At 38.5% G+C, this 26284-nt stretch overlaps 1 protein-coding gene, 15 non-coding genes and 2 pseudogenes across 16 annotated transcripts; 9 read left to right on the top strand and 9 right to left on the bottom strand.

Annotated features, from left to right (window-relative positions):
- Window positions 1-545: 545 nt before the first annotated feature.
- Window positions 546-752, bottom strand: LOC132993878 (small nucleolar RNA U3). The gene has a single exon (XR_009676569.1). It is a non-coding gene; the product is annotated as a small nucleolar RNA U3 (small nucleolar RNA).
- A 355-nt stretch (window positions 753-1107) lies between these two features.
- On the top strand, window positions 1108-1314 carry LOC132993883 (small nucleolar RNA U3). Its single transcript, XR_009676575.1, has one exon. It is a non-coding gene; the product is annotated as a small nucleolar RNA U3 (small nucleolar RNA).
- A 580-nt stretch (window positions 1315-1894) lies between these two features.
- On the bottom strand, window positions 1895-2101 carry LOC132993881 (small nucleolar RNA U3). Its single transcript, XR_009676572.1, has one exon. It is a non-coding gene; the product is annotated as a small nucleolar RNA U3 (small nucleolar RNA).
- Window positions 2102-2485: 384 nt separating this feature from the next.
- Window positions 2486-2692, top strand: LOC132993870 (small nucleolar RNA U3). The gene has a single exon (XR_009676563.1). It is a non-coding gene; the product is annotated as a small nucleolar RNA U3 (small nucleolar RNA).
- A 689-nt stretch (window positions 2693-3381) lies between these two features.
- On the bottom strand, window positions 3382-3589 carry LOC132993876 (small nucleolar RNA U3). Its single transcript, XR_009676567.1, has one exon. It is a non-coding gene; the product is annotated as a small nucleolar RNA U3 (small nucleolar RNA).
- A 354-nt stretch (window positions 3590-3943) lies between these two features.
- On the top strand, window positions 3944-4150 carry LOC132993836 (small nucleolar RNA U3). The gene has a single exon (XR_009676531.1). It is a non-coding gene; the product is annotated as a small nucleolar RNA U3 (small nucleolar RNA).
- A 580-nt stretch (window positions 4151-4730) lies between these two features.
- LOC132993868 (small nucleolar RNA U3) lies at window positions 4731-4937 on the bottom strand. Its single transcript, XR_009676561.1, has one exon. It is a non-coding gene; the product is annotated as a small nucleolar RNA U3 (small nucleolar RNA).
- A 384-nt stretch (window positions 4938-5321) lies between these two features.
- Window positions 5322-5528, top strand: LOC132993847 (small nucleolar RNA U3). The gene has a single exon (XR_009676542.1). It is a non-coding gene; the product is annotated as a small nucleolar RNA U3 (small nucleolar RNA).
- Window positions 5529-6217: 689 nt separating this feature from the next.
- On the bottom strand, window positions 6218-6422 carry LOC132993873 (small nucleolar RNA U3; annotated as a pseudogene).
- Window positions 6423-6781: 359 nt separating this feature from the next.
- LOC132993871 (small nucleolar RNA U3) lies at window positions 6782-6988 on the top strand. Its single transcript, XR_009676564.1, has one exon. It is a non-coding gene; the product is annotated as a small nucleolar RNA U3 (small nucleolar RNA).
- Window positions 6989-7568: 580 nt separating this feature from the next.
- Window positions 7569-7775, bottom strand: LOC132993880 (small nucleolar RNA U3). Its single transcript, XR_009676571.1, has one exon. It is a non-coding gene; the product is annotated as a small nucleolar RNA U3 (small nucleolar RNA).
- A 384-nt stretch (window positions 7776-8159) lies between these two features.
- Window positions 8160-8366, top strand: LOC132993867 (small nucleolar RNA U3). The gene has a single exon (XR_009676560.1). It is a non-coding gene; the product is annotated as a small nucleolar RNA U3 (small nucleolar RNA).
- Window positions 8367-9055: 689 nt separating this feature from the next.
- Window positions 9056-9261, bottom strand: LOC132993874 (small nucleolar RNA U3; annotated as a pseudogene).
- A 354-nt stretch (window positions 9262-9615) lies between these two features.
- Window positions 9616-9822, top strand: LOC132993872 (small nucleolar RNA U3). Its single transcript, XR_009676565.1, has one exon. It is a non-coding gene; the product is annotated as a small nucleolar RNA U3 (small nucleolar RNA).
- Window positions 9823-10402: 580 nt separating this feature from the next.
- Window positions 10403-10610, bottom strand: LOC132993877 (small nucleolar RNA U3). Its single transcript, XR_009676568.1, has one exon. It is a non-coding gene; the product is annotated as a small nucleolar RNA U3 (small nucleolar RNA).
- Window positions 10611-10965: 355 nt separating this feature from the next.
- On the top strand, window positions 10966-11172 carry LOC132993894 (small nucleolar RNA U3). Its single transcript, XR_009676586.1, has one exon. It is a non-coding gene; the product is annotated as a small nucleolar RNA U3 (small nucleolar RNA).
- A 580-nt stretch (window positions 11173-11752) lies between these two features.
- Window positions 11753-11959, bottom strand: LOC132993875 (small nucleolar RNA U3). Its single transcript, XR_009676566.1, has one exon. It is a non-coding gene; the product is annotated as a small nucleolar RNA U3 (small nucleolar RNA).
- A 2702-nt stretch (window positions 11960-14661) lies between these two features.
- Window positions 14662-24393, top strand: LOC132993125 (tumor necrosis factor alpha-induced protein 2-like). Its single transcript, XM_061062800.1, has 12 exons — window positions 14662-14753; window positions 16846-17091; window positions 17561-18212; window positions 19512-19623; window positions 20016-20138; window positions 20884-20978; window positions 21078-21170; window positions 21273-21399; window positions 21556-21678; window positions 22093-22248; window positions 22352-22473; window positions 23790-24393. The coding sequence occupies exons 1-12, from the start codon at window positions 14705-14707 to the stop codon at window positions 23935-23937; spliced, it is 2046 nt and encodes a 681-aa protein (XP_060918783.1). The 5' UTR covers window positions 14662-14704; the 3' UTR covers window positions 23938-24393.
- Window positions 24394-26284: the final 1891 nt, after the last annotated feature.

Below are 26284 nucleotides of genomic sequence, written 5' to 3'. Positions count from 1 at the left end.
ATTATATGCTGATAAATAGACTTTAGTCAGATCTTTCCACCTCTTTCAATTGTAAAAATTAGGCAAGTTATCCTTCTTTCACAAGTGAAACAAACCAGCACAAGGAAGAGGGACTGCTAAATCCATCACAGTGTTCAGGTGGCCTGAGAGGAGCTCTAATCAGGCCACATTAAGTAAAAACACCTGTGTGGATGGTGGATGAGGGTGCAGGGTCTTTACAGATCCACCACAGCCTCCAGGTGTTTGTAGCTTCTCCAGCTGTTCACACCTCAGCTTACTAAAAAGATGGAAGGTGTCTCGTCACTTGATTATGAACCATTGCTCTCTGACAGATATTATACGCTAACTAATAATTTTATCTGCTTAAATCTTAAGTTATTAACTAGATAAAGGAATGTCAACAGTGTTTGAGTTGTAACACCTTGAGACAAAGAAACAGAAAATGTTTACTTACATCCTTTCAATGCCTTTTGGTTTGTACTTTCAATTATGTTACTTTATTAAAGACCAGTACAGAAGAAACATTACTTAGACCCTGTTCAGCATTCACTCAGATCATGTTTCCTCCATCAGTCAGTCTTTCAGAAACTCTGAACAATCTTCAACAGTGGATAAGAAACAAAGTCTTCCCACCAGTTTCCTGCTCTGAAGGAAACAGCTGAACTCTTCATCGTGGACAGCGAGAATGAACTCTTTAGAAACACATTTCTCAAGTCAACATCTAAAGAAATGATCTCTGAAAGTATAGTCTTGGTTTGTTCTGGATGTTTCTCAGAGTCTTATATCTGGAGACGAGAACTTTGACTTATGGTCGACTCCTGAGCTTCACCGAGACGTTCCTCCTACAATCAGTGAGAAATTTGACTTTAAAGTTATTCCAAAATATACTGCAATGAATATTTTGGTGACGCATGTTCAACATTGCATGGGTTGTCAAAGTTACAAAAACACATTACAAAAACAGACTTTCTTGCATTATATTGAGGTAAATGCATGCACTTTATTCATCACTGATTGTAGGAGTGTGTTAGTGAGTCTCAGGAGTCGACCATCAGTCAAAGTTCTCGTCTCCAGACATAAGACTCTGAGAAACATCCAGAACAAACCAAGACTATACTTTCAGGGATCATTTCTTTAGTTGTTGACTTGAGAAATGTGTTTCTAAAGAGTCTGGTCTCGCTGTCCACGATGAAGAGTTCAGATGTTTCCTTCAGAGCAGGAAACTGGTGGGAAGACTTTGTTTCTTCTCCACTGTTGAAGATTGTTCAGAGTTTTTCAAAGACTCTCTGATGGAGGAAACATGATCTGAGTGGACTGTTTATCTGGTTATGGAAACATCTTGTGTCTGAATTATATGCTGATACACAGACTTTAGTCAGATCTTTCCACCTCTTTCAATTGTAAAAATTAGGTGAGTTATTCTTCTTCCACAAGTGAAACAAACCAGCACTTGGAAGAGGGACTGCTAAATCCATCACAGTGTTCAGGTGCCCTGAGAGGAGCTCTAATCAGGCCACATTAAGTAAAAACACCTGTGTGGATGGTGGATGAGGGTGCAGGGTCTTTACAGATCCACCACAGCCTCCAGGTGTTTGTAGCTTCTCTAGCTGTTCACACCTCAGCTTACTAAAAAGATGGAAGGTGTCTCGTCACTTGAATATGAACCATTGCTCTCTGACAGATATTATACACTAACTAATAATTTTATCTGCTTAAATCTTAAATTATTAACTAGCTAAAGGAATGTCAACAGTGTTTATGGTGTAACAGCTTGAGACAAAGAAACAGAAAATGTTTACTTAAATCCTTTCAATGCCTTTTGGTTTGTACTTTCAATTATGTTACTTTATTAAAGACCAGCACAGAGGAAACATTACTTTGACCCTGTTCAGCATTCACTCAGATCATGTTTCCTCCATCAGTAAGTCTTTCAGAAACTCTGAACAGTCTACAACAGTGGAGAAGAAACAAAGTGCTCCCACCAGTTTCTTACCTTATAGTAAACATCTTAAATTTTCATTCTGGACAGTGAGAACAAACTTTTTAGAAACACATTTCTCAAATCTACAACTAAAGAAATGATTCCTGAAAATATAGTCTTGGTTTGTTCTGGATGTTTCTCAGAGTCTTATGTCTGGAGACGAGAACTTTGACTGATGGTCGACTCCTGACACTCACTAACACACTCCTCCTACAATCAGTGACTAAAATAAAGCTATTTTAATCTTTATATCCTGCAATACGTGTTGTTTTGTTGGTGTAAATCATTATTGTATTGGGTTTTTAATTTGCAGGAAAACTTTGCAATAACAAATAATGAGCTCCAAAAAGACACTTCTACTGTAAACAACAACTTTACATTTCAAAGTTAATGTGAATGTGTCACTGATTGTAGGAGGAGTGTGTTAGTGAGTCTAAGGAGTCGACCATCAGTCAAAGTTCTCGTCTCCAGACATAAGACTCTGAGAAACATCCAGAACAAACCAAGACTATACTTTCAGAGATCATTTCTATAGTTGTTGACTTGAGAAATGTGTTTCTAAAGAGTTTGGTCTCGCTGTCCACGATGAAGAGTTCAGATGTTTCCTTCAGAGCAGGAAGCTGGTGGGAAGGTTTTCTTTCTTCTCCACTGTTGAAGACTGTTCAGAGTTTCTGAAAGAGTCTCTGATGGAGAAAACATGATCTGAGTGCACCTTAAACTATGTTTAAAGCAGTCTTCCCTCCGGCCAGATCTTCTGTAATACAACAAATAAAGTGCTAATCAGAAGGAATTGAATCAAAATCTGACAATATTCCATGTTTCTTTGACCACAGCTTTAACAGTGAAGCTATAACACCTCAAACACTAGTGACGTTCCTTTAGCTAGTTGAAAACTTTAGATTTAAGCAGATAAAATTAATATTTAGCTCCTAATATCTGTCAGGGAATAGAAGGTTCACATTAAAAATGTAACACTGTTTGTCTGTGTCTACCTTTTCCTTACATTCTTCATTTTGGAAAATGAATCCTAATAAACGACTACAATTAAGAAATGTAAATTCTTCCTGATGATACCTCACAAATATGGTTTCTTGTTTTCATTAATCTCCTATTTAAGGCTTAACTTTAATTATGGACGTCTTTTAAATCCAGTTTTTGTTTCTTTACTTTAAATTTTGAGTTCTCCCACACAGCAGCTTTTTGACCTTTTGTTGCTGTTTGTTAATATTCAAGAGAAGAGACACCTTCCATCTTTGTATGAAGTCAAGGTGTGAACACTTTGAGAATCTGTAAACACCTGTGAGTAGTAACTATCAATATGCTGCATAGATTCACAATTTATATTTTTGATTTAGCATTTGGAAAATTTAATTGTCATAAATTCTTTAACAGATAAACAGTCCACTCAGGTCATGCTTCCTCCATCAGAGAGTGTTTGAAAAACTCTGAACAATCTTCAGCAGTGGATAAGAAACAAAATCTTAACACCAGTTTCCTGCTCTGAAGGAAACAGCTGAACTCTTCATCGTGGACAGTGAGAACGAACTCTTTAGAAACACATTTCTCAAGTCAACAACTAAAAAAAATGATCCCTGAAAGTATAGTCTTGGCTTGTTCTGGATGTTTCTCAGAGTCTTATGTCTGGATACGAGAACTTTTACTGATGGTCGACTCCTGAGCGTCACCGAGACGTTCCTCCTACAATCAGTGAGAAATTTGACTTTAAAGTTATTCCAAAATATACTGCAATGAATATTTTGGTGACGCATGTTCAACATTGCATGGGTTGTCAAAGTTACAAAAACACATTACAAAAACAGACTTTCTTGCATTATATTGAGGTAAATGCATGCACTTTATTCCTCACTGATTGTAGGAGTGTGTTAGTGAGTCTCAGGAGTCGCCATCAGTAAAAGTTCTCATCTCCAGACATAAGACTCTGAGAAACATCCGGAACAAACCAAGACTATACTTTCAGGGATCATTTCTTTAGTTGTTGACTTGAGAAATGTGTTTCTAAAGAGTCTGGTCTCGCTGTCCACGATGAAGAGTTCAGATGTCTCCTTCAGAGCAGGAAACTGGTGGGAAGACATTATTTCTTCTCCACTGTTGAAGATTGTTCAGAGTTTTTCAAAGACTCTCTGATGGAGGAAACATGATCTGAGTGGACTGTTTATTGGGTTATGAAAACATCTTGTGTCTGAATTATATGCTGATAAATAGACTTTAGTCAGATCTTTTCACCTCTTTCAATTGTAAAAATTAGGCAAGTTATTCTTCTTTCACAAGTGAAACAAACCAGCACAAGGAAGAGGGACTGCTAAATCCATCACAGTGTTCAGGTGCCCTGAGAGGAGCTCTAATCAGGCCACATTAAGTAAAAACACCTGTGTGGATGGTGGATGAGGGTGCAGGGTCTTTACAGATCCACCACAGCCTCCAGGTGTTTGTAGCTTCTCTAGCTGTTCACACCTCAGCTTACTAAAAAGATGGAAGGTGTCTCGTCACTTGAATATGAACCTTTGCTCTCTGACAGATATTATACGCTAACTAATAATTTTATCTGCTTAAATCTTAAGTTATTAACTAGCTAAAGGAATGTCAACAGTGTTTGTGGTGTAACAGCTTGAGACAAAGAAACAGAAAATGTTTACTTACATCCTTTCAATGCCTTTTGGTTTGTACTTTCAATTATGTTATTTTATTAAAGACCAGTACAGCAAAAACATTACTTTGACCATGTTCAGCACCCACTCAGATCATGTTTCCTCCATCAGAGAGTCATTCAGAAACCCTGAACAATCTTCAACAGTGGGAAAGAAAGAAAGTCTTCCCACCAGTTTCTTGCTCTGAAGGAAACATCTGAACTCTTCATCGTGGACAGCGAGACCAAACTCTTTAGAAACACATTCCTCAAGTGAACAACTAAAGAAATGATCCCTGAAAGTATAGTCTTAGTTTGTTCTGAATGTTTCTCAGATTCTTATGTCTGGAGACGAGAACTTTGACTGATGGTCGGCTCCTTAGACTCACTAACACACTCCTCCTACAATCAGTGACACATTCACATTAACTTTAAAATGTAAAGTTGTTGTTTACAGTAGAAGTGTCTTTTTGGAGCTCATTATTTGTTATTGTAAAGTTTTCCTGCAAATTAAAAACCCAATACAATAATGATTTACACCAACAAAACAACACGTATTGCAGGATATAAAGATTAAAATAGATTTATTTTAGTCACTGATTGTAGGAGGAGTCTGTTAGTGAGTCTAAGGAGCCGACCATCAGTCAAAGTTCTCGTCTCCAGACATAAGACTCTGAGAAACATCCAGAACAAACCAAGACTATACTTTCAGAGATCATTTCTTTAGTTGTTGACTTGAGAAATGTGTTTCTAAAGAGTCTGGTCTTGCTGTCCACGATGAAGAGTTCAGATGTTTCCTTCAGAGCAGGAAACTGGTGGGAAGACTTTATTTCTTTTCCACTGTTGAAGATTGTTCAGAGTTTCTGAATGACTCTCTGATGGAGGAAACATGATCTGAGTGGACCTTAAATTATGTTTAAAGCAGTCTTCCCTTGGGCCAGATCTTCTGTAACATAACAAATAAAGTACTAACCAGAAGGAATTGGATCAAAATCTGAAAATATTCCGTGTTTCATTGACCACAGCTTTAAGAGTGAAGCCATAACACCACAAACACTAGTGACGTTCCTTTAGCTAGTTGAAAACTTAAGATTTAAGCAGATAAAATTAATATTTAGCTCCTAATATCTGTCAGGGAATAGAAGGTTCACATTAAAAACGTAACACTGTTTGTCTGTGTCTACCTTTTCCTTACATTCTTCATTTTGGAAAATGAATCCTAATAAACGACTACAATTAAGAAATGTAAATTCTTCCTGATGATACCTCACAAATATGGTTTCTTGTTTTCATTAATCTCCTATTTAAGGCTTAACTATAATTATGGACGTCTTTTAAATCCAGTTTTTGTTTCTTTGCTTTAAATTTTGAGTTCTCCCACACAGCAGCTTTTTGACCTTTTGTGGCTGTTAGTTAATATTCAAGAGAAGAGACACCTTCCATCTTTGTATGAAGTCAAGGTGTGAACACTTTGAGAATCTGTAAACACCTTTGAGTAGTAACTATCAATATGCTGCATAGATTCACAATTTATATTTTTGATTAAGCATTTGGAGAATTTAATTGTCATAAATTCTTTAACAGACAAACAGTCCACTCAGATCATGTTTCCTCCATCAGAGTCTTTGAGAAACTCTGAACAATCTACAACAGTGGATAAGAAACAAAATCTTAACACCAGTTTCCTGCTCTGAAGGAAACAGCTGAACTCTTCATCATGGACAGTGAGAACGAACTCTTTAGAAACACATTTCACAAGTCAACAACTAAAGAAATGATCTCTGAAAGTATAGTCTTGGTTTGTTCTGGATGTTTCTCAGAGTCTTATGTCTGGAGACGAGAACTTTGACTTATGGTCGACTCCTGAGCTTCACCGAGACGTTCCTCCTACAATCAGTGAGAAATTTGACTTTAAAGTTATTCCAAAATATACTGCAATGAATATTTTGGTGACGCATGTTCAACATTGCATGGGTTGTCAAAGTTACAAAAACACATTACAAAAACAGACTTTCTTGCATTATATTGAGGTAAATGCATGCACTTTATTCCTCACTGATTGTAGGAGGAGTGTGTTAGTGAGTCTCAGGGAATGGACCATCAGTAAAAGTTCTCATCTCCAGACATAAGACTCTGAGAAACATCCAGAACAAACCAAGACTATACTTTCATGGATCATTTTTTTAGTTGTTGACTTGAGAAATGTGTTTCTAAAGAGTCTGGTCTCACTGTCCACGATGAAGAGTTCAGATGTCTCCTTCAGAGCAGGAAACTGGTGGGAAGACTTTATTTCTTCTCCACTGTTGAAGATTGTTCTGAGTCTCTTGAAGACTCTCTGATGGAGGAAACATGATCTGAGTGGACTGTTTATCGGGTTATGAAAACATCTTGTGTCTGAATTATATACTGATAGGGAGACTTTAGTCAGACCTTTCCACCTCTTTCAATTGTAAAAATTAGGCAAGTTATCTTTCCTTCACAAGTGAAACAAACCAGCACAAGGAAGAGGGACTGCTAAATCCATCACAGTGTTCAGGTGCCCTGAGAGGAGCTCTAATCAGGCCACATTAAGTAAAAACACCTGTGTGGATGGTGGATGAGGGTGCAGGGTCTTTACAGATCCACCACAGCCTCCAGGTGTTTGTAGCTTCTCTAGCTGTTCACACCTCAGCTTACTAAAAAGATGGAAGGTGTCTCGTCACTTGAATATGAACCTTTGCTCTCTGACAGATATTATACGCTAACTAATAATTTTATCTGCTTAAATCTTAAGTTATTAACTAGATAAAGGAATGTCAACAGTGTTTATGGTGTAACAGCTTGAGACAAAGAAACAGAAAATGTTTACTTACATCCTTTCAATGCCTTTTGGTTTGTACTTTCAATTATGTTACTTTATTAAAGACCAGTACAGAGGAAACATTACTTTGACCCTGTTCAGCATTCACTCAGATCATGTTTCCTCCATCAGTAAGTCTTTCAGAAACTCTGAACAGTCTACAACAGTGGAGAAGAAACAAATTCTTCCCACCAGTTTCTTACCTTATAGGAAACATCTTAAATTTTCATTCTGGACAGTGAGAACAAACTCTTCAGAAACACATTTCTCAAATCTACAACTAAAGAAATGATTCCTGAAAATATAGTCTTGGTTTGTTCTGGATGTTTCTCAGAGTCTTATGTCTGGAGACGAGAACTTTGACTGATGGTCGACTCCTGACACTCACTAACACACTCCTCCTACAATCAGTGACTAAAATAAAGCTATTTTAATCTTTATATCCTGCAATACGTGTTGTTTTGTTGGTGTAAATCATTATTGTATTGGGTTTTTAATTTGCAGGAAAACTTTGCAATAACAAATAATGAGCTCCAAAAAGACACTTCTACTGTAAACAACAACTTTACATTTCAAAGTTAATGTGAATGTGTCACTGATTGTAGGAGGAGTGTGTTAGTGAGTCTCAGGAGTCGACCATCAGTCAAAGTTCTCGTCTCCAGACATAAGACTCTGAGAAACATCCAGAACAAACCAAGACTATACTTTCAGGGATCATTTCTATAGTTGTTGACTTGAGAAATGTGTTTCTAAAGAGTTTGGTCTCGCTGTCCAAGATGAAGAGTTCAGATGTTTCCTTCAGAGCAGGAAGCTGGTGGGAAGGTTTTCTTTCTTTTCCACTGTTGAAGACTGTTCAGAGTTTCTGAAAGAGTCTCTGATGGAGAAAACATGATCTGAGTGGACCTTAAACTATGTTTAAAGCAGTCTTCCCTCCAGCCAGATCTTCTGCAATACAACAAATAAAGTGCTAATCAGAAGGAATTGAATCAAAATCTGACAATATTCCATGTTTCTTTGACCACAGCTTTAACAGTGAAGCTATAACACCTCAAACACTAGTGACGTTCCTTTAGCTAGTTGAAAACTTTAGATTTAAGCAGATAAAATTAATATTTAGCTCATAATATCTGTCAGGGAATAGAAGGTTCACATTAAAAATGTAACACTGTTTGTCTGTGTTTACCTTTTCCTTACATTCTTCATTTTGGAAAATGAATCCTAATAAACGACTACAATTAAGAAATGTAAATTCTTCCTGATGATACCTCACAAATATGGTTTCTTGTTTTCATTAATCTCCTATTTAAGGCTTAACTTTAATTATGGACGTCTTTTAAATCCAGTTTTTGTTTCTTTACTTTAAATTTTGAGTTCTCCCACACAGCAGCTTTTTGACCTTTTGTTGCTGTTTGTTAATATTCAAGAGAAGAGACACCTTCCATCTTTGTATGAAGTCAAGGTGTGAACACTTTGAGAATCTGTAAACACCTGTGAGTAGTAACTATCAATATGCTGCATAGATTCACAATTTATATTTTTGATTTAGCATTTGGAAAATGTAATTGTCATAAATTCTTTAACAGATAAACAGTCCACTCAGGTAATGTTTCCTCCATCAGAGTGTTTCAGAAACTCTGAACAATCTACAACAGTGGATAAGAAACAAAATCTTACCACCAGTTTCCTGCTCTGAAGGAAACATCTAAACTCTTCATCGTGGACAGTGAGAACGAACTCTTTAGAAACACATTTCTCAAGTCAACAACTAAAAAAAATGATCCCTGAAAGTATAGTCTTGGCTTGTTCTGGATGTTTCTCAGAGTCTTATGTCTGGATACGAGAACTTTCACTGATGGTCGACTCCTGAGCTTCACCGAGACGTTCCTCCTACAATCAGTGAGAAATTTGACTTTAAAGTTATTCCAAAATATACTGCAATGAATATTTTGGTGACGCATGTTCAACATTGCATGGGTTGTCAAAGTTGCAAAAACACATTACAAAAACAGACTTTCTTGCATTATATTGAGGTAAATGCATGCACTTTATTCATCACTGATTGTAGGAGTGTGTTAGTGAGTCTCAGGAGTCGCCATCAGTAAAAGTTCTCATCTCCAGACATAAGACTCTGAGAAACATCCGGAACAAACCAAGACTATACTTTCAGGGATCATTTCTTTAGTTGTTGACTTGAGAAATGTGTTTCTAAAGAGTCTGGTCTCGCTGTCCACGATGAAGAGTTCAGATGTTTCCTTCAGAGCAGGAAACTGGTGGGAAGACTTTATTTCTTCTCCACTGTTGAAGATTGTTCAGAGTTTTTCAAAGACTCTCTGATGGAGGAAACATGATCTGAGTGGACTGTTTATCGGGTTATGAAAACATCTTGTGTCTGAATTATATGCTGATAAATAGACTTTAGTCAGATCTTTTCACCTCTTTCAATTGTAAAAATTAGGCAAGTTATCCTTCTTTCACAAGTGAAACAAACCAGCACAAGGAAGAGGGACTGCTAAATCCATCACAGTGTTCAGGTGGCCTGAGAGGAGCTCTAATCAGGACACATTAAGTAAAAACACCTGTGTGGATGGTGGATGAGGGTGCAGGGTCTTTACAGATCCACCACAGCCTCCAGGTGTTTGTAGCTTCTCTAGCTGTTCACACTTCAGCTTACTAAAAAGATGGAAGTTGTCTCGTCACTTGAATATGAACCTTTGCTCTCTGACAGATATTATACGCTAACTAATAATTTTATCTGCTTAAATCTTAAGTTATTAACTAGATAAAAGAATGTCAACAGTGTTTGAGTTGTAACAGCTTGAGACAAAGAAACAGAAAATGTTTACTTACATCCTTTCAATGCCTTTTGGTTTGTACTTTCAATTACGTTACTTTATTAAAGACCAGTACAGAGGAAACATTCCTTTGACCATGTTCAGCCTCCACTCAGATCATGATTCCTCCATCAGTAAGTCTTTCAGAAACTCTGAACAATCTTCAACAGTGGAGAAGAAAGAAAAATCTTCCCACCAGTTTCCTGCTCTGAATGAAACATCTGAACTCTTCATTGTGGACAGTGAGACCAAACTCTTTAGAAACACATTTCTCAAGTCAACAACTAAAGAAATGATCTCTGAAAATATAGTCTTGGTTTGTTCTGGATGTTTCTCAGAGTCTTATGTCTGGAGACGAGAACTTTGACTTATGGTCGACTCCTGAGCGTCACCGAGACGTTCCTCCTACAATCAGTGAGAAATTTGACTTTAAAGTTATTCCAAAATATACTGCAATGAATATTTTGGTGACGCATGTTCAACATTGCATGGGTTGTCAAAGTTGCAAAAACACATTACAAAAACAGACTTTCTTGCATTATATTGAGGTAAATGCATGCACTTTATTCCTCACTGATTGTAGGAGTGTGTTAGTGAGTCTCAGGAGTCGACCATCAGTAAAAGTTCTCGTCTCCAGACATAAGACTCTGAGAAACATCCAGAACAAACCAAGACTATACTTTCAGGGATCATTTCTTTAGTTGTTGACTTGAGAAATGTGTTTCTAAAGAGTCTGGTCTCGCTGTCCATGATGAAGAGTTCAGATGTTTCCTTCAGAGCAGGAAACTGGTGGGAAGACTTTCTTTCTTCTCCACTGTTGAAGATTGTTCAGAGTTTCTTGAAGACTCTCTGATGGAGGAAACATGATCTGAGTGGACTGTTTATCTGGTTATGGAAACATCTTGTGTCTGAATTATATGCTGATAAATAGACTTTAGTCAGATCTTTTCACCTCTTTCAATTGTAAAAATTAGGCAAGTTATTCTTCTTTCACAAGTGAAACAAACCAGCACAAGGAAGAGGGACTGCTAAATCCATCACAGTGTTCAGGTGCCCTGAGAGGAACTCTAATCAGGCCACATTAAGTAAAAACACCTGTGTGGATGGTGGATGAGGGTGCAGGGTCTTTACAGATCCACCACAGCCTCCAGGTGTTTGTAGCTTCTCCAGCTGTTCACACCTCAGCTTACTAAAAAGATGGAAGGTGTCTCGTCACTTGAATATGAACATTTGCTCTCCGACAGATATTATACGCTAACTAATAATTTTATCTGCTTAAATCTTAAGTTATTAACTAGATAAAGGAATGTCAACAGTGTTTGTGTTGTAACAGTTTGAGACAAAGAAACAGAAAATGTTTACTTACATCCTTTCAATGCCTTTTGGTTTGTACTTTCAATTATGTTACTTTACTAAAGACCAGTACAGAGGAAACATTACTTTGACCCTGTTCAGCATTCACTCAGATCATGTTTCCTCCATCAGTAAGTCTTCCAGAAACTCTGAACAATCTTCAACAGTGGAGAAGAAAGAAAGTCTTCCCACCAGTTTCCTGCTCTGAATGAAACATCTGAACTCTTCATTGTGGACAGCGAGACCAAACTCTTTAGAAACACATTTCTCAAGTCAACAACTAAAGAAATGATCCCTGAAAGTATAGTCTTGGTTTGTTCTGGATGTTTCTCAGAGTCTTATTTCTGGAGACGAGAACTTTCACTGATGGTCAACTCCTGACACTCACTAACACACTGAATGAGTTCGGAAACTGCTTCTTGGCCCAGCGCACTTGCCTTTATAGATTTCTGGAGGGGCAGGGCGCGAGAGCACATGAGACGAGAGAACACAGACGAGAGAACACAGACGAGAGAGCGCCAGGATGCAGCCATACCCGACTCCTTATTGGAGGCGTGATGGAAGGATTACCCCACTGACACATTCTTTTTCTACACTAAGCAGTGTTTCTCATTATGTTGTTTCTGTTAATGATTCTGAAGGCTCTCAAAAAAAGACCCTTTGATTCACCATTTCAGCTGATTGAATAAGTTAAATATTTCCACATGTTGCAATTGTCTGACACAGATTTTTGCTTCAGGCTTTGAAGATTATAATAGTCATTCATTCTTTGACAGATTAAGAGTCCACTCAGATCACGCTTCCTCCACCAGAGAGACATTGAGAAACTCTGAACACTCTGACACATCATTCGGCTCCATGGTAGACAATCAGAAGTAAAGTGTAAATATTAATGCATTCCTTTGCTCTTTGTTCAAAAAAATTGGTATTACATAATTTGGGAAAGTATATTTTTCATCATTCTCTGATGATAAAAGGTTCAAACCCAAAGTTTGAAACTTTTTTACAGATGTAAAATCCTTGAGGAAGTAAGATGTTTGATATTCCCACAAGGATCAAAAGGGATACTTGTCATGTTCACTCGTCTTTTCTCTTAGTAGAATGTCTGTGTGGCCTCTTTATTATCATAAACACTCTCTGCTCTTCTCCATGATTACACAAAGTCTGGACCTGCTTGGCTCAAATTACACAGTCAAAGGAAATAATCCCTGAAAGTGTATGTCACGTGTATGTTTCTTTTAGATGCATATTTTCAATTTTCAAATACATAAAGAAGAGAACTTTGACTGCTGTTTGAGAAAGAAACAGTTCCTCTATTTACAACATAATATATAACAAACAATAAAAACATTGCCACAGTAAGACAGAAAACACCTGGATCTGAGAGCAGCAGATGATTTCCATATCGCTTCTTATAAATGCTCCTTTTTCTAAAAGCCATCACATGTTTCCGCTTGCTCTACCTGTGGTCTTTGTGGTTTTTGACTGTACCAATTCCTTTTTGATGCTCATGCAAGTTCAGGCAGCAACACTTCAGATACTTTCACTTTTCATTGGGCTCGTCATTTACAAAGAATACAGTATGCCAACACAGTGGCTCCATGTCAAATTGACCGAGGTGGTTCGTGAGTCAAAGAAAAACTCTTTTTCGGGAGAGTTTACAAACCTATGAAAACACATGCCCTGGACCAAAATTCAGTCCCACAGAGCTGCACACTCTTAAAGGACTCCTTGTTTTAGGTCTGCTAAGTGAACTGTAGTTCTTGTAAGAAGGAGAGAAATAGAAAAGGGGTAGTTATACGCACATCATGTAGGAACAGGGCGGTGCAAAAACAGTAGACTGAAGAAGATGCCACAAAAAGTTTTTATATAATCACAACTTTTCTACTAGAGGTCTTCTTCAGGTGATGATTTTTGCATGGGGGGGGGGGGGGGCACATATTTACAAGAAATGAAGTTTGTGTCCAAGATGATGCAGTTGTTTTCAAATGTTTTGTAAGCTCTAAAAATGTTCTTTCCGCGATGACTCAAGAACCGCCTCGGCCATTTTGACATGCAGCCACTGAGTTGGCATACTAAAATCTTTGCAGACAACGAGCCTAATGAAAAGTGAAAGTATCTTAACTATTACTGCCCGAATTTGCATCAGCATCAAAAAATGAAATGTGTGCAACATTCAAGTTTTGTATTTACAGAAACGAGTTAACGTAAAAGTGTTATTTTCTGATGTCATCCATGGTCTAAAGAATGCTAAATAATGACCTGACATCAAAGATATTAAAGTATATCAATGTCACATCCATCAGATGAAATAATAGATTGGTGGTTTGGTTTACTTCTCACTTATCGCACCTGTTGAGTGAGTGAGTGAAGTTATGATCACAATACATACTCTGTTGACCAAGGCAGAAAAAACAAATTGAAACCTGTCCTCGCTTTAAACTTCTCGTTTTTGTTTAGGGAAGTGAAGTTTGCTCGGATTTATTTTTACTATTTGAAGGCAACCTGTGATGTGAATTATATTCAGCGTTGTTGGATGCTGTGAAAGGTCAAGCTTTATTGTAAATAATATTGTTAATAAAAGTCCCTCTATGATTTTATGACGTGATTGGAAGTTTTCTGGGCTGTTGTACTTGGAGGAAAAGCAATAAAATGTTTTCTTCTTTGAGAGAAGTGGAAATTGGTTTGATTTTAAAAGTTTTCAGTTCTTTTTTATTATAGTCATGAAGATTCCCCTCTTAAATACAACCTCACTCACTGTAGGTGACATTTTAAAACTGTATATACTGTATGTCCTTCTGAAACCATCTGTGCTTGTTGATCTTGCATCAGAAGCGTTAATTCCCGGAGGAAATGTGCAAAGGTGCAAAGCATAGGCGCGTAAATGAAAGCAGCAAAGGTTTTCTCACATCATTGCAAAACCAACATCCTGACATCAAATAGTATTTGTATCCCCACCCTCAGTTCAGTGTTTCACTAACCTGCATACACACGCAGTGTGTGTATGTACATGCGGCTGAACCCCACACACCTGACTCGTGCTGCCTTCAGGAGAGATGTGTTTGACACTTCGCAGCTGTTTGCCCTGCAGATCCTGCAGAGAAGGTAAGAACACACTGCTGGTTATTAACATTATTAACAGGGTTCATGGACGTTGTTGTCATGGTTTACAGTTTTCATTTTGCTGAAAAACAATGACCGAATATATCAGTTAATTAAAATCAAAAACATTTTGAAAGGTGTAATTAGATTTCTTTTGGGGGGTTTATGCAGATAGAGTCAGAAATCAGAGAGAGAGAGAAAGAGAGAGAGTGGGGATGACATGTGGGAGGGGAGCACCAGGGAGCCTGTTCTTGAGGACTTAAGCCTCTATACACGGGGTGCGCACACTCACCACGAGGTGTTCAGTGCCCCCAAATCTGAATATGTAGTAGACCTACTTAAACAAAAAATAGCACACGGTTTCATACTTATTTTAGCATTATATACATTTTCAAAAAGTTTTTATTTAAAAAAAAAATGTAAAATACAATATGTGAAAAATTAATTGAGAGGTAAATCAATAAAATATATTGTCAAATAATAAATAGTCATCTTATTTTGATTTAACAATTGAAAGAAGCATTAAATTAACTCGAATTCAAATTAATTCATAACCAATTATATACATGAAAAGGGACAAATTAAACTTTATGCAAACAAAACAATCGACAGGAATATGGGAAGCAGAAGTATTTTTCATTTTATGGTTAACGCTTATTCAATTTGATAATGTGCTGCTTTTATTGCTGTTCAGTTCAGTTATATTACATTGGCTACAGGACATTGAGTCTAGTCTCTTTTAATGACCAAATAATCAAACAAGACATTCATTGATGAAAACAGTCTGTGAGGAAAGAAGTATTCAGATCTATCACATGTTAAAGGGGTATCAAAAAATACACAAATATTTTCTGGATAAAACATAGATTTTTGACATGTTGGTGAGGCTAGAGAAAAAAGTAACTGGATCACTAGATCCCCAATTGTTTGGCAAAATGTTATAACTGACAAAATGATAGTCAAGATTTAACTTTTTAAGCACACGAGGGACCAACATTGCCTCAGTACTTTTGTGTCTAAATAAAGACCTTGTGTGAGCGTGTGCGTTTGTGTATGTGTGGACTTTCCCTCCATCTGGGAGGATATTCACATAAAGGAGGAGCATAGGAGGAGCCTGCTGTATCTTTAAAAAAAGACCCTCCAGCTCACAGCAGCTGTACTTCTAGTGTTTCTAACAGAGCTGGGACTGTGAGATCAGGGTGAGTAAAAGCTGCTGGGGGATATAACTTTACAAATAAGTCCCAACGGATTTGGGAGTTTAGACTGTGTATGTTTACTAAAAGTGTCAGAGTCTATTATTTCACATGGAATAGAAGTCAAATGTGATGCCTATGACATTTTATACGGTGTCATCTGAGGTTTATGTTTTACAGTTATTCATTAATGAAGCGAAAATGTAACTATTACCTTTATATTATTGTTTTTTATTTAATTTCTTAATGTTAATTGTGTGCTGCTAGTTGTGTTATTTGTGTGCTTTGGTTTGATGTTTTTATATGTATTGAGGAAGAATGATGAGATTAATTCATCAAGTTTTTGCTCCGTTTGTGTTGTTGTGACACATAAATCACTTTGTGATCTTTTTTTGAATGGTATAAAATGAATTGTAACTTATGAGCTAATAGTGGGATGTGAGTGGATATGTTGGCTTGCAGCTATTTTATTTAAACACATTTTTAATTATGTACTTTGTTGATTAATGTCCTGTGAAAGAGGCACATAGTACTGTAATAGAAAGAATACTTTGCCCAAAAGACTAAAATGTGTTCACTCAGTATACTTTTATGCTGAAAATATCACCGGAAGCAAGACATGCTAGGAGCAGTTAGTGAAATGATTGGCTAACTTATTAAACTTTTATGTGTTTTACAATCGAGGAAATAATCTTGAAACGCATTAAATTACAAAGACAAACCCAAAATCTCACTTTGGAAAAAAGTTATGAAAGAAAGAGACGGAATTCAGCGAATAAAATTCTATAAATATGATATTTTCAGCTCGCTAATGAAGCTGGCAACATTAAACCTGAGCTGTTCACCTTCTTGTCTTGTATTTCTCTACATAACAAACGTTTGTCGTCTTCATGTCTCCACAGCTTTGTCAGAGTATTGCTCTAAACGTTTCATCACCCGGACAAGAATGCGGACCCGGTCAGAATCAGCGGAAACGGTCGATCTCAGGGTGAACCGTCCCCCGGATCAAAGTGGAAAACCCGAAGGAGGACGATGGTTTAAATTAAATTTATGGGGAGGTCAGAAAGCTCAGAGCCAGGCTGTTGTCGGGAACACCACTCCCCCGACTGGAGGACGCTACTCACCGACGGACAAGGAGCCGAAAACCGGTCAGTCAAATCAGAAACTTTCAGCTTTAAAAACTAGCTTAGACAATATCATCCTTTGCCGAACGAATGTTACCAAGGCAACGGAACGAACGTTACCAAGGCAACGGAACGAACGTTACCCTGGTTGTAAGCACGCAGCACGACAATTTTTACATTAGAAACCGAAAAATAATTAAATTTTACTCCTTACAGACTTAATTGTCAAATAATAGATAATTAAATTGTTGTTCATAAAAAAGTATTTCAACAATGTACTTTGGGCCCCAGTTCATTATGAAGAGTATTTTCATGTCCAGTAAAATACCAGACTGATCAAATCACCATGCTACATCTGCTCCTTGAACAATTTTACAGGCAATACAATCTGGATTTGACTCAATTCCAAGGGCCTTTCCTTTCCATAAACCTATCCCTGGAGATAAAATGGTTTGCCTTGTTATAAATAACATCAGCAACTTTTCTTCCACAGTGGCCCTCACATTGGAAGAAATCCTTGCGGCAAAAGATGTTCAACACTTGTGTGAGGCCAGCCGGCAGCTGATACAGAGAGAGGAGCGTCTGTTTGGGGTGATAATGGAGACAGATTCCCTCACACGTAATGCAGAAGAAGTAGACAAGCTTGCAGTGGACTACAAGAACCTGAAATCCCTTATTTTCACGACTCTGGGACTATCTCTCGGCCCGGGAGAAGTCAGTGTGGAGGCCCTGACGTCAGCTGTGAAGGCCTTAAACCAGGAAGTCGACCAGGACCAGCAGTGGAAAAAGGAGAATCGGCCAACGCCTGCCTGGAGACATGACGACTTGAAGAAGCTCCACGAGTCGACGCTTCGCAGCCTGGTGGAGGATCGTATGGACAACCCTACGTCGCCCCTTGCTGATAAGGGGGAGATGTCATCTTTTCAAGTGGATGTAAACAGCATGGGCAGGCAGCTGAAGGAGGACCTGCTGCTGGTGGTGGAAGTGGTGAAGAGATGCTACCCGCCCGAGCAGGACATCTGTAACTTCTATGCCGGGTTGTACCACCAAACCTTCAGTTCCAGACTCAGAAAGATCGCAGACTTTGGATTGGAGGACAAAGACTGCACTTTCCTCCTGCGCTGGGTGAACGAGTATTATCCACAGTAAGTCTTTAATTAAATGTGTTTTGAATCATTTGCACCTTATAATTCTGGCTCAAGTCTGTTCTGTGTTGTATACCGCAATGTTGGATAAAAGGTACTGATCTACTTTATCATCTCAAAACACTGTATTGGTTTATAATTCATATTTGACATTAAACAATTTTATTTTGATCGGTAAAGGCACATTGTATGCATATGATGGCTTGTTCTTCTAAAATAAGTATTAAAAAAAATATCAAAAAATTGGCTGATTTACATCATTACAACTGTATCATGATAAATATCTTTTTGGCAGATTCTGACAAGTAAGCTGCACTAAATATTCATGATCTCTAGAGAATGAGTCCTCATGTTTTTGGCATCAAACATGACAATGATGGAAGCAGATTCCTGCGCTCGGTTGCATCAGCTATGCAGGTGTAAAGTCCTCTGATAGATCAGTTGCCATGATGATCATTTTGAAAGGTGGGATCGGGGGATGAGGAGGAGTAGAGGGTTTTTACCGGCGTCTGCAGTGCGTTCTCAGCGATAGATTGAATCCCTCAGAAACATGATGACTTTTTGTTTGGTAGTATGCCATGCTAGTTATCATCTAATCATGGTGTTTTGTCTTTCACTGATTGGTCACATTAAGTTAAAACGTCTTCTGTTTGGACGTTTGGAGTTTGAGATGAATCCTACATCCTCGTGGTGCAAACAAACTATGACTCAGCTTAAGTTACAAACTAACTAGTTCCAGCGTAGGGTCCAGTGTGGACTTTACACCATGAGTAAAGGCAGAACTTTTACAGAGCTGGTGCGACAAACCACAGCTTTTCATCCAATAAACTCTGAACTCCTGACACTCCAGAAATGTTTCTTTGTGTTCATCACTTTCATCTCACTGAGTGAAAAGAACATTTCAGTTTTCTGGAGCACATAGTAACGTTGTTCTGTAATCTTGGCATTTTATTTGTGAACCATTTGTTCATTTCTAGTCTCAAAGTAACAAAGAAAATAGGACTTTTATTCCAGTTGACAATGGGTTGACATTGGCAAATGGACATTTTTTTTGCATAAGGGGTCACAAGTGAATGAGGAACATTTTTTTTGTTTTTTTGTTTAACAGTAAGCTTTGATTGTTTTAACTACGTTTCCCACTGGTGTTCACAAACAGAGTGTCAAGCAGCTAAACGCAGAGTCTTGTAGTTAAAAAACAAAGCTGCTGCCTGTCGTTGCTCTGATCACTTTGACAATGCAGATGTTTTAAAGTGTTGATTTAAAATGTTCATATCTTCTCTCTCTCTCTCTCTCTGTCAGAATCCTTCAAAAGCCAGAGCTGTCCTGTCAAATCAATGCTGAAGTGTTGGGAAAGCTGCTGCCTGAAGAGTTACTGAAACCTCTGGAGGAACAATTCCTGAGCAAACAACAGGTAACCGGAGACGCTGATACCGGCTGGAGTTTAACTTTGTGCAATGTTTTAGATCCATCATCCACATTCAAATCATTACTCAAGACTCACCTTTTCACACAGGCTTTAAATGTGTGATTGTGATGTGTGTTCTTCTCATGTGTGGTTTATATGTTGTTGTCTACATGACCTGTGTGTAATGTTGCAATGTTTGTTAGTTTGTTCTTACTCTTTTTTCTTGATCTTTCTATATTTACTAATGTACAGAGCTTTATAAATAAAATGTATTATTCACATGTGATGAGATAAATTGGGATTTTATACAACAGGGAACATTTAGTAGGCAAAAAAAGAAAAGTCGTTTTTAAAGTTTGTTATTAGTGACAGCAGAGTTGTTGTTGTTGTTTATTCAGGAAGTGCTGCAGACTTACATCGTCCGTGTCCTGGAGGAAGCAGAGCAAAGGTGGAGAAAAGGGGAGGAGCCGACAAGAGAGGACGGCTGCTTCGTCAGTCATGTGGCCTACGACATCATTCAGGTACAGTTACTGATAAGAAAACATGATATTACGGCAGTTTTCAATCAACATTTAAGTTAGTATGACAATTTAGAAATGACGTGACAATGCATAAAAGCTTTAAAAAACACCTGTACACAAACCTGCTCAGCAGCAAAACAGTAGAGAGACACAGGTAAACCTTTCTCACACATGCACCTCTGTACATTTCTGGAAAATTTAAGGCAGATTGCCCCTGAAATCTTCCTGAGGTGGTTGTTCACACATGCACCTCAAAGTGGTTTTCTTTAGTCAGACACGCTTGTTTAGTGGACACTGCACTCTAAATCTCCACATCATTAAATGTGCTTTCATGCTTATCAACAAGCCTCCTGTAATCATTAAAGGAACCAAAAGAAAGAGATGTTGACATGTTCACCATTCAGAGCAGGAAATCTATTTTAGTTGAGACCTGTGGTTTTCTTCCCACACTGTGGTTTTGGTGAAGGCTGTTTCACATTTTAGCCTACAGCCAAAATGGAAAAGAAAACAAGCTTCTTTTTTTTTTTTAACTGAGATAAAAAATTTACCAACAAGGAAGAAGCACTTTGAATTATTGATAGAAAGTCATTCACCCTCAGTTCAAAGTTGCAGTGTCAAAACCCTGTCATGGTCCTGCAGCAGGATTAGTCCAGTTGGACGAAGTTAAAATAGCAACAAGACTTTCATTGATTTACGATATTGTTTCATAAACTGTCATTGACTCGTATTCTCGCTCTGTCTTCAGCTTGTCCACGGCATGGTGTCTACAGCTGCGACGATTGTGGGAGACATACACAAGGCCCAGATAATAACGAGCCGACTGAAGGCTTTGTTGCCGAGGTAACAGAACAGTGTTCATCATAAAATAATGTCATTAGTGACCACTCAAACTATGTACGTCCAAATCAGCAGTTTTTAATCAGATACAAATACCTTCAGTTTCCAGACCTTCCAAAACAACGTCATGAAGCAGAACAAACCAAACAGCCAGCCGATCATCAAGGCAAACCTCGGCTGCATCCAACAGTTCATGTAGGTTTTCCTCTCTTTACGTGTTGTCGTTTCAAGAGATCGCACTTGATAGAAAACGTCCCTGTAAGCTTGTGTGACCTCTGTCTTCCTGTCCGCCTGCAGGGAGCTCTTCAATAAGAAGCGTCATCTGTTCCAGGACGATGTGCAGACAAAGTGTTTGCAGATTCTGACTGACATGAAACAGTCTGCCCACACTTATTTACTGAAACCTGTGCATGTCGTGCTCAAGGTACGTTCATTTATTACAACAACAAAAAGTATTCAAAAGAGTTAAAAACGAATGGATCCTACTGAAGCACTGAAGTGAATAACAATGTGTGTTTGAATGAATGAATCTGTGTTTTTATGTCTGGCCTCATATCGCTCATGTTTTCTCCTCATACAGCCAAAGTACAACCTGCTGGGAACCAGTGACTGGCTGAATAAGCCTGAAGTGTTTGAGAAGCTGCTGGACAGCATGGAAAAGGAGATTCAGGATCTTCAGGGCTCCATTCAATCCTGTCACCAGGTAGACTTCAGAACACATCAAACCCAGCCTCACATTCAGAGGAATGCTGCTGTGTCAACACTTTGCATGTCCTGCTTTAGTTTCATTTCTTGAAGGAATTTCCAGCCATGAAGTTACTGGTTTCCATATATAAACATACAGGATACAAATTAATTAGCAGGACACAAAAATGTTTGAGAGTTTTATCAACTCAAGCGAGCGCCTTTAGTCCTAAAACTGATTGACCAGCTGAAATAGAAATATTGGAAGCCAATTGCCGCCTGGATCTAAAAAAATGTGAAACCACTTTTCAGCAACAAGATTCACAAGTATTATAACAAGTATTGTTCTATGAACTCTTTTAACTGAACATTTCTATTTAATTTTGTTATTTCTTACATTAAGTTTCTGATGTGATGATTGGATTGATTTCAGGAGCTGGTTGGTCAGCTGCACCAGGATGTGACAGCAGAATATGTGAAGAGGCTCCTGAAAGTAAAAGTCAAACTGAAGGACAGGGAGCAGCAACATAAGGCCTACCAGAAGATCAAAGACAACGCAGAGAGTTTGCAAGACTTGTTTGGAAGAATGGTGAGACAGAAATTTGGATTTTTTGCATGTTGAACCCTGAACTGACCACAAAAAGGTAAACGAGAAAGTGATCCAGGTAATGTGCAACTACTCTTTCTCTCAGGGGTCAAAGGAGGATTGGCTGAATGAAATACTGACCAAGATTGCAGAAGTGCTGAAACTGCAGGAACTCCCGGCAATACAGATGGAAGTCGTGTCACTCGGGACTTCTTTCCCAGACCTCAGGTGAACTTTTTTACAAATTAATACAGCATGTTCTACAGGGACATGTCGTGGTGTTAGGTCTACACAAGTCTAACAGACCTAATAACGACGGAAAAGCACCCTGATGCGACTGGTTTACATTACATTTGGCTCTGTATAAACAAACCCAATCTCCAGAGAGAGCCGAGGGACAACAGGAAATAGAAATATGCTCAGATGTTTCCTGGCTGTAGGATGATATGAGGAGCTAAAAGCAGACATGCTGCTGCTCAGTTTACCCAGAGAGCTGTGGTGACACTGAAACTAACACAACTTCAAATTCCAGTAAAAAAAAAGGATATAAGCAAGTTGTGCTCCATCCAAAGGTGAAAAAACAGTCCTTTTAAATGTGACTAATTAACAAGTTACATTCATATAGAACAAAAACAGATATTTAGAATTGACTATTTGTGTTTTAAAGGGTTCCTGCAGAGCCTTTAAGGTCATATATTATACAAAATACACGTCACCATGGTTTTCCTACACTCATATGTGCCCCTAGTCTTTCTAATAACCCCCCAATGATGAGAAAAGTCCATCCTCTCCGTCTTCAGCCTGCTCCACTTTTCAGAACATGTGTGCGCAAACAAGCCGTTTGGAGATTTTCCCTTCATGACATCACAAAGGGCAGTAGCCCCTCCCCCAGGTGGGTGACACTCCCACAGCTAGGTGTTTGTTCTGCCCTCTGAGTCTGCCTTCTCACCGTAAACAATAGGACATGGAGCGAGAAAGCCCGAGTACACCCAAGTCCTTCCAGAGAGGGGGCGTGGTCAGACACAGCTCATTTACATATTTAAAGGTACAGACACAGAAACAGCCTGTTCTGAGCAGGGCTGAAATAGAGGGGTTTATAGACATGATCAAATACAGGATCAGAGTGGATTTAGAACAAGAAACTCCACACACGTGCTGAGGAGCTCTGAGACTTATTTAAACTGGTTGAAGAGAATATGTGACCTTTAAATTAGAGTTTGTCTATTAAATTTTAGGTCAGAAAATGTCTTTAAAAGTCTTACTGTTATACAGACAGGCATTTATATTGTGTGACCAGCGTGTGCAAAGCTGTCCTCGTACTTTTGGCCATGTTATGTAGGCAGTCTGATTAGATTTTTAAGTGTCCATCGTTCTGTTGTTGTTCTTCAATAGGATTTATTTGTGGTGGATTTGACACCAAGCTGATTCTCTGATTCTTATTGCAACAAATGTCTACAATCATATTACAGCATTGTTAAGATGAATCACCTTGCAGGGTTAAAAATGAAGATGACTAAATCTTTCCTGTCTTCTTTCCCTCGCAGTGAGAAACATGTTTCAGCTCTCCTCAAGCTCAAGACCAACGTTTCCAAAGACAACAGGAAAACGGTCAAAGACACTCTGTCTGATTATCTGAAAGAAATCGACAATGTCGCTAGTCGACCATTTTTCTCCAAAGTCCAGGTGAAATAAGAGCCATGCACTCCAGTGTTACGTTCAGTTCTCCTTATTTCAGCCTTTTTAAAGATGGCGGCTGAGAGTGAGCCTGCACAGTATCATGTGTTATAGACTTTTGTATTTGCTCAGTTTTGTCGAGCTGGACACCGATGTTTGGAGTCCGAGTAGATCAGATTAATTCTCCGTTACTGTATGAATGTATATGCTGCAGCTCATGTTGTTGCTGCTCAGTACTGTGCGTCTTACTGCTAAAAAAAAAAAAAAAGACATGTAGTAGAGAGTCTTTGCTGTGTTTTGTCTCAGAGATCAGTGTTGTCAGAGTTAGTCTATACTTTTATATGAAGACAGTGTTATCATTTTTTTATACATTAATGTGCATTAATGAGAAATCTCCAGCTGTAAAGTTTTATTTTTTTATTTTATTTTTTTGATATTGTAAATCAAGATTATAAATAAATGTGATGAAAGCTCTGTGATTTGAAGTGATTTTGAAGTGAAGTCCAGCACTACATTTTCTACCTCACTTTGACATTCAGCAGTAGAATCCGATTTGACTCTCATGTGAGGGAACATTGAGTCTTCAAGTTGTAGGAATTTACTGATGTGATGAGATGTGAATCAAGAAGGTCGGAGCTGAGCGTCACAGATCAACTCAGGTGAATATCGGTTTGTTTTTGACTTGTGATCGTATACAATGACTAAAAAGCTATCTGACTATCACCACAGTTTTCTATGTTGGCATGAATTAAATATTTACGCAAACACACATTTCCTCAACTGAAATTACTGTTTGTACACCTTAAAGTAGGAAAAAACCAGTGTCGAGCTTTGGACAGGGACAAAACAGAAAGAAATCTGTAATATTTTTTGAATAATTCTTTAATTGCAATCCATCTAATAGCCGTGAAAAGGCTTCATTTAAAACCCCTGATATCAAACTTTCACCTAAAAGCGTCGCCCACTCTGTTTCCTGTTTCAGCCGTGTTATAATTTATAGGTCATGACATGTGTCACTTGCTGGCTGTGAAACAAATCTCCCCCCCAGGTAAAAATAAAGCGACCTGACCTGAATCTGAACGCACCCAAGGGCTAAGACTCAGCCTAGAGCCATGTTTCCATGGCAACAATCAGTGCCACCATAAAGTCTTATCAGACTGCACTGCAGGAGCGTGTTGTTGGTAGTAATCACCGGCTCTCCATCATGGTACCTCTTCACAAAATTAATCCACCCCTTCTTTATCTCCTCGTCCTTGGGGAATTTGACCCTGCCCATAAAACCCTGAAACTGAAACTCATGAAAAATGTTGTAACGGTCTAAATCCGTTATTCAGTCAAACAAAGTTCTCAGTCATCTCTCATGTTTACCGCTACTATTAAGAGACAAATCTCTAATTTTACTTAAAACCTCCATAGTTTTAAGTTTTACCAACTGTCCAGTTAGTCCAATAGATCAGTTTGGTGCTGCAGACACATTTTGACATCTGTCAGATGACTGAGGAGGCGCCGGAAGCCCGGGGTTAATGAGCACGGCCCATGTACAGAGGATTAAGTCCTCGAGAGTGGGTGGCGTGGGCTTGAATCCAACTCATGGCTCCTTTCCCGCATGTCATTCCCTACTCTTTCTCTCCCTGATTTCTGACTCTATCCACTGTCCTATCTCTAAAACAAAGGCATTTTTCCTTAAAGTCTGAAGATGTAGTTAGGTCATTGTATTTCACTCAGTAGATATCTTACATATTTGTCCTTTAAAATATAAAAACATGGATTTTTCCACACGCAGGTATGGTCATTAATCTTCCTGGACAGCTCACCAGGGGAGCACTTAAACACCATCACAAGTATTCAAAACACATCTGAACAATTCCAGGAAACCATTGAGCCTCTTGTGCGGGAATGAAAGCCTCATGAAGTGAGCCGAGCTGTTTCCAGATTATAATTATTTATAGAGCTATATCAACAGACGATGATGTGACTTCCAAGGGGATTCCTGCAAACTAATGTCAGAGGAGTTGTAGGCTTTCCCTGAAAGTCTGTGTGTGTTTCTGTGTTAGGAAGGATATGTTCAGGAAGAGAGGGGCCTTCGCTACAAGTTCCCCTTTGGAGAGCAGATAGAAAGGAAGGAAGACAGACTCATTAAAGTTGTTGGCAGTGAACTGTACTGGGAATAATCAGGCTGACAAAAACTGGAATCTTGTTGATGAAACTCCTCAATGCTTTCCGGCTGTGAGCGGCTGATTCAATAGCTGCTTTCATGAAGTTACAAAAGGCACCACATCCACTGCCAATGTGTCCCCGAGTGTAACAGGGTCAAATATGCAGTCTGATGGGACTGGGGTTGGAAACCGGAGGGTCTCCTGTTTAA

The sequence above is a fragment of the Labrus mixtus genome, chromosome 18, assembly GCF_963584025.1.
Source record: "Labrus mixtus chromosome 18, fLabMix1.1, whole genome shotgun sequence".
Taxonomy (NCBI): domain Eukaryota; kingdom Metazoa; phylum Chordata; class Actinopteri; order Labriformes; family Labridae; genus Labrus; species Labrus mixtus.
Note: the sequence above shows the minus strand (reverse complement) of the source record. Positions and strands in the feature narration are given on the sequence as shown.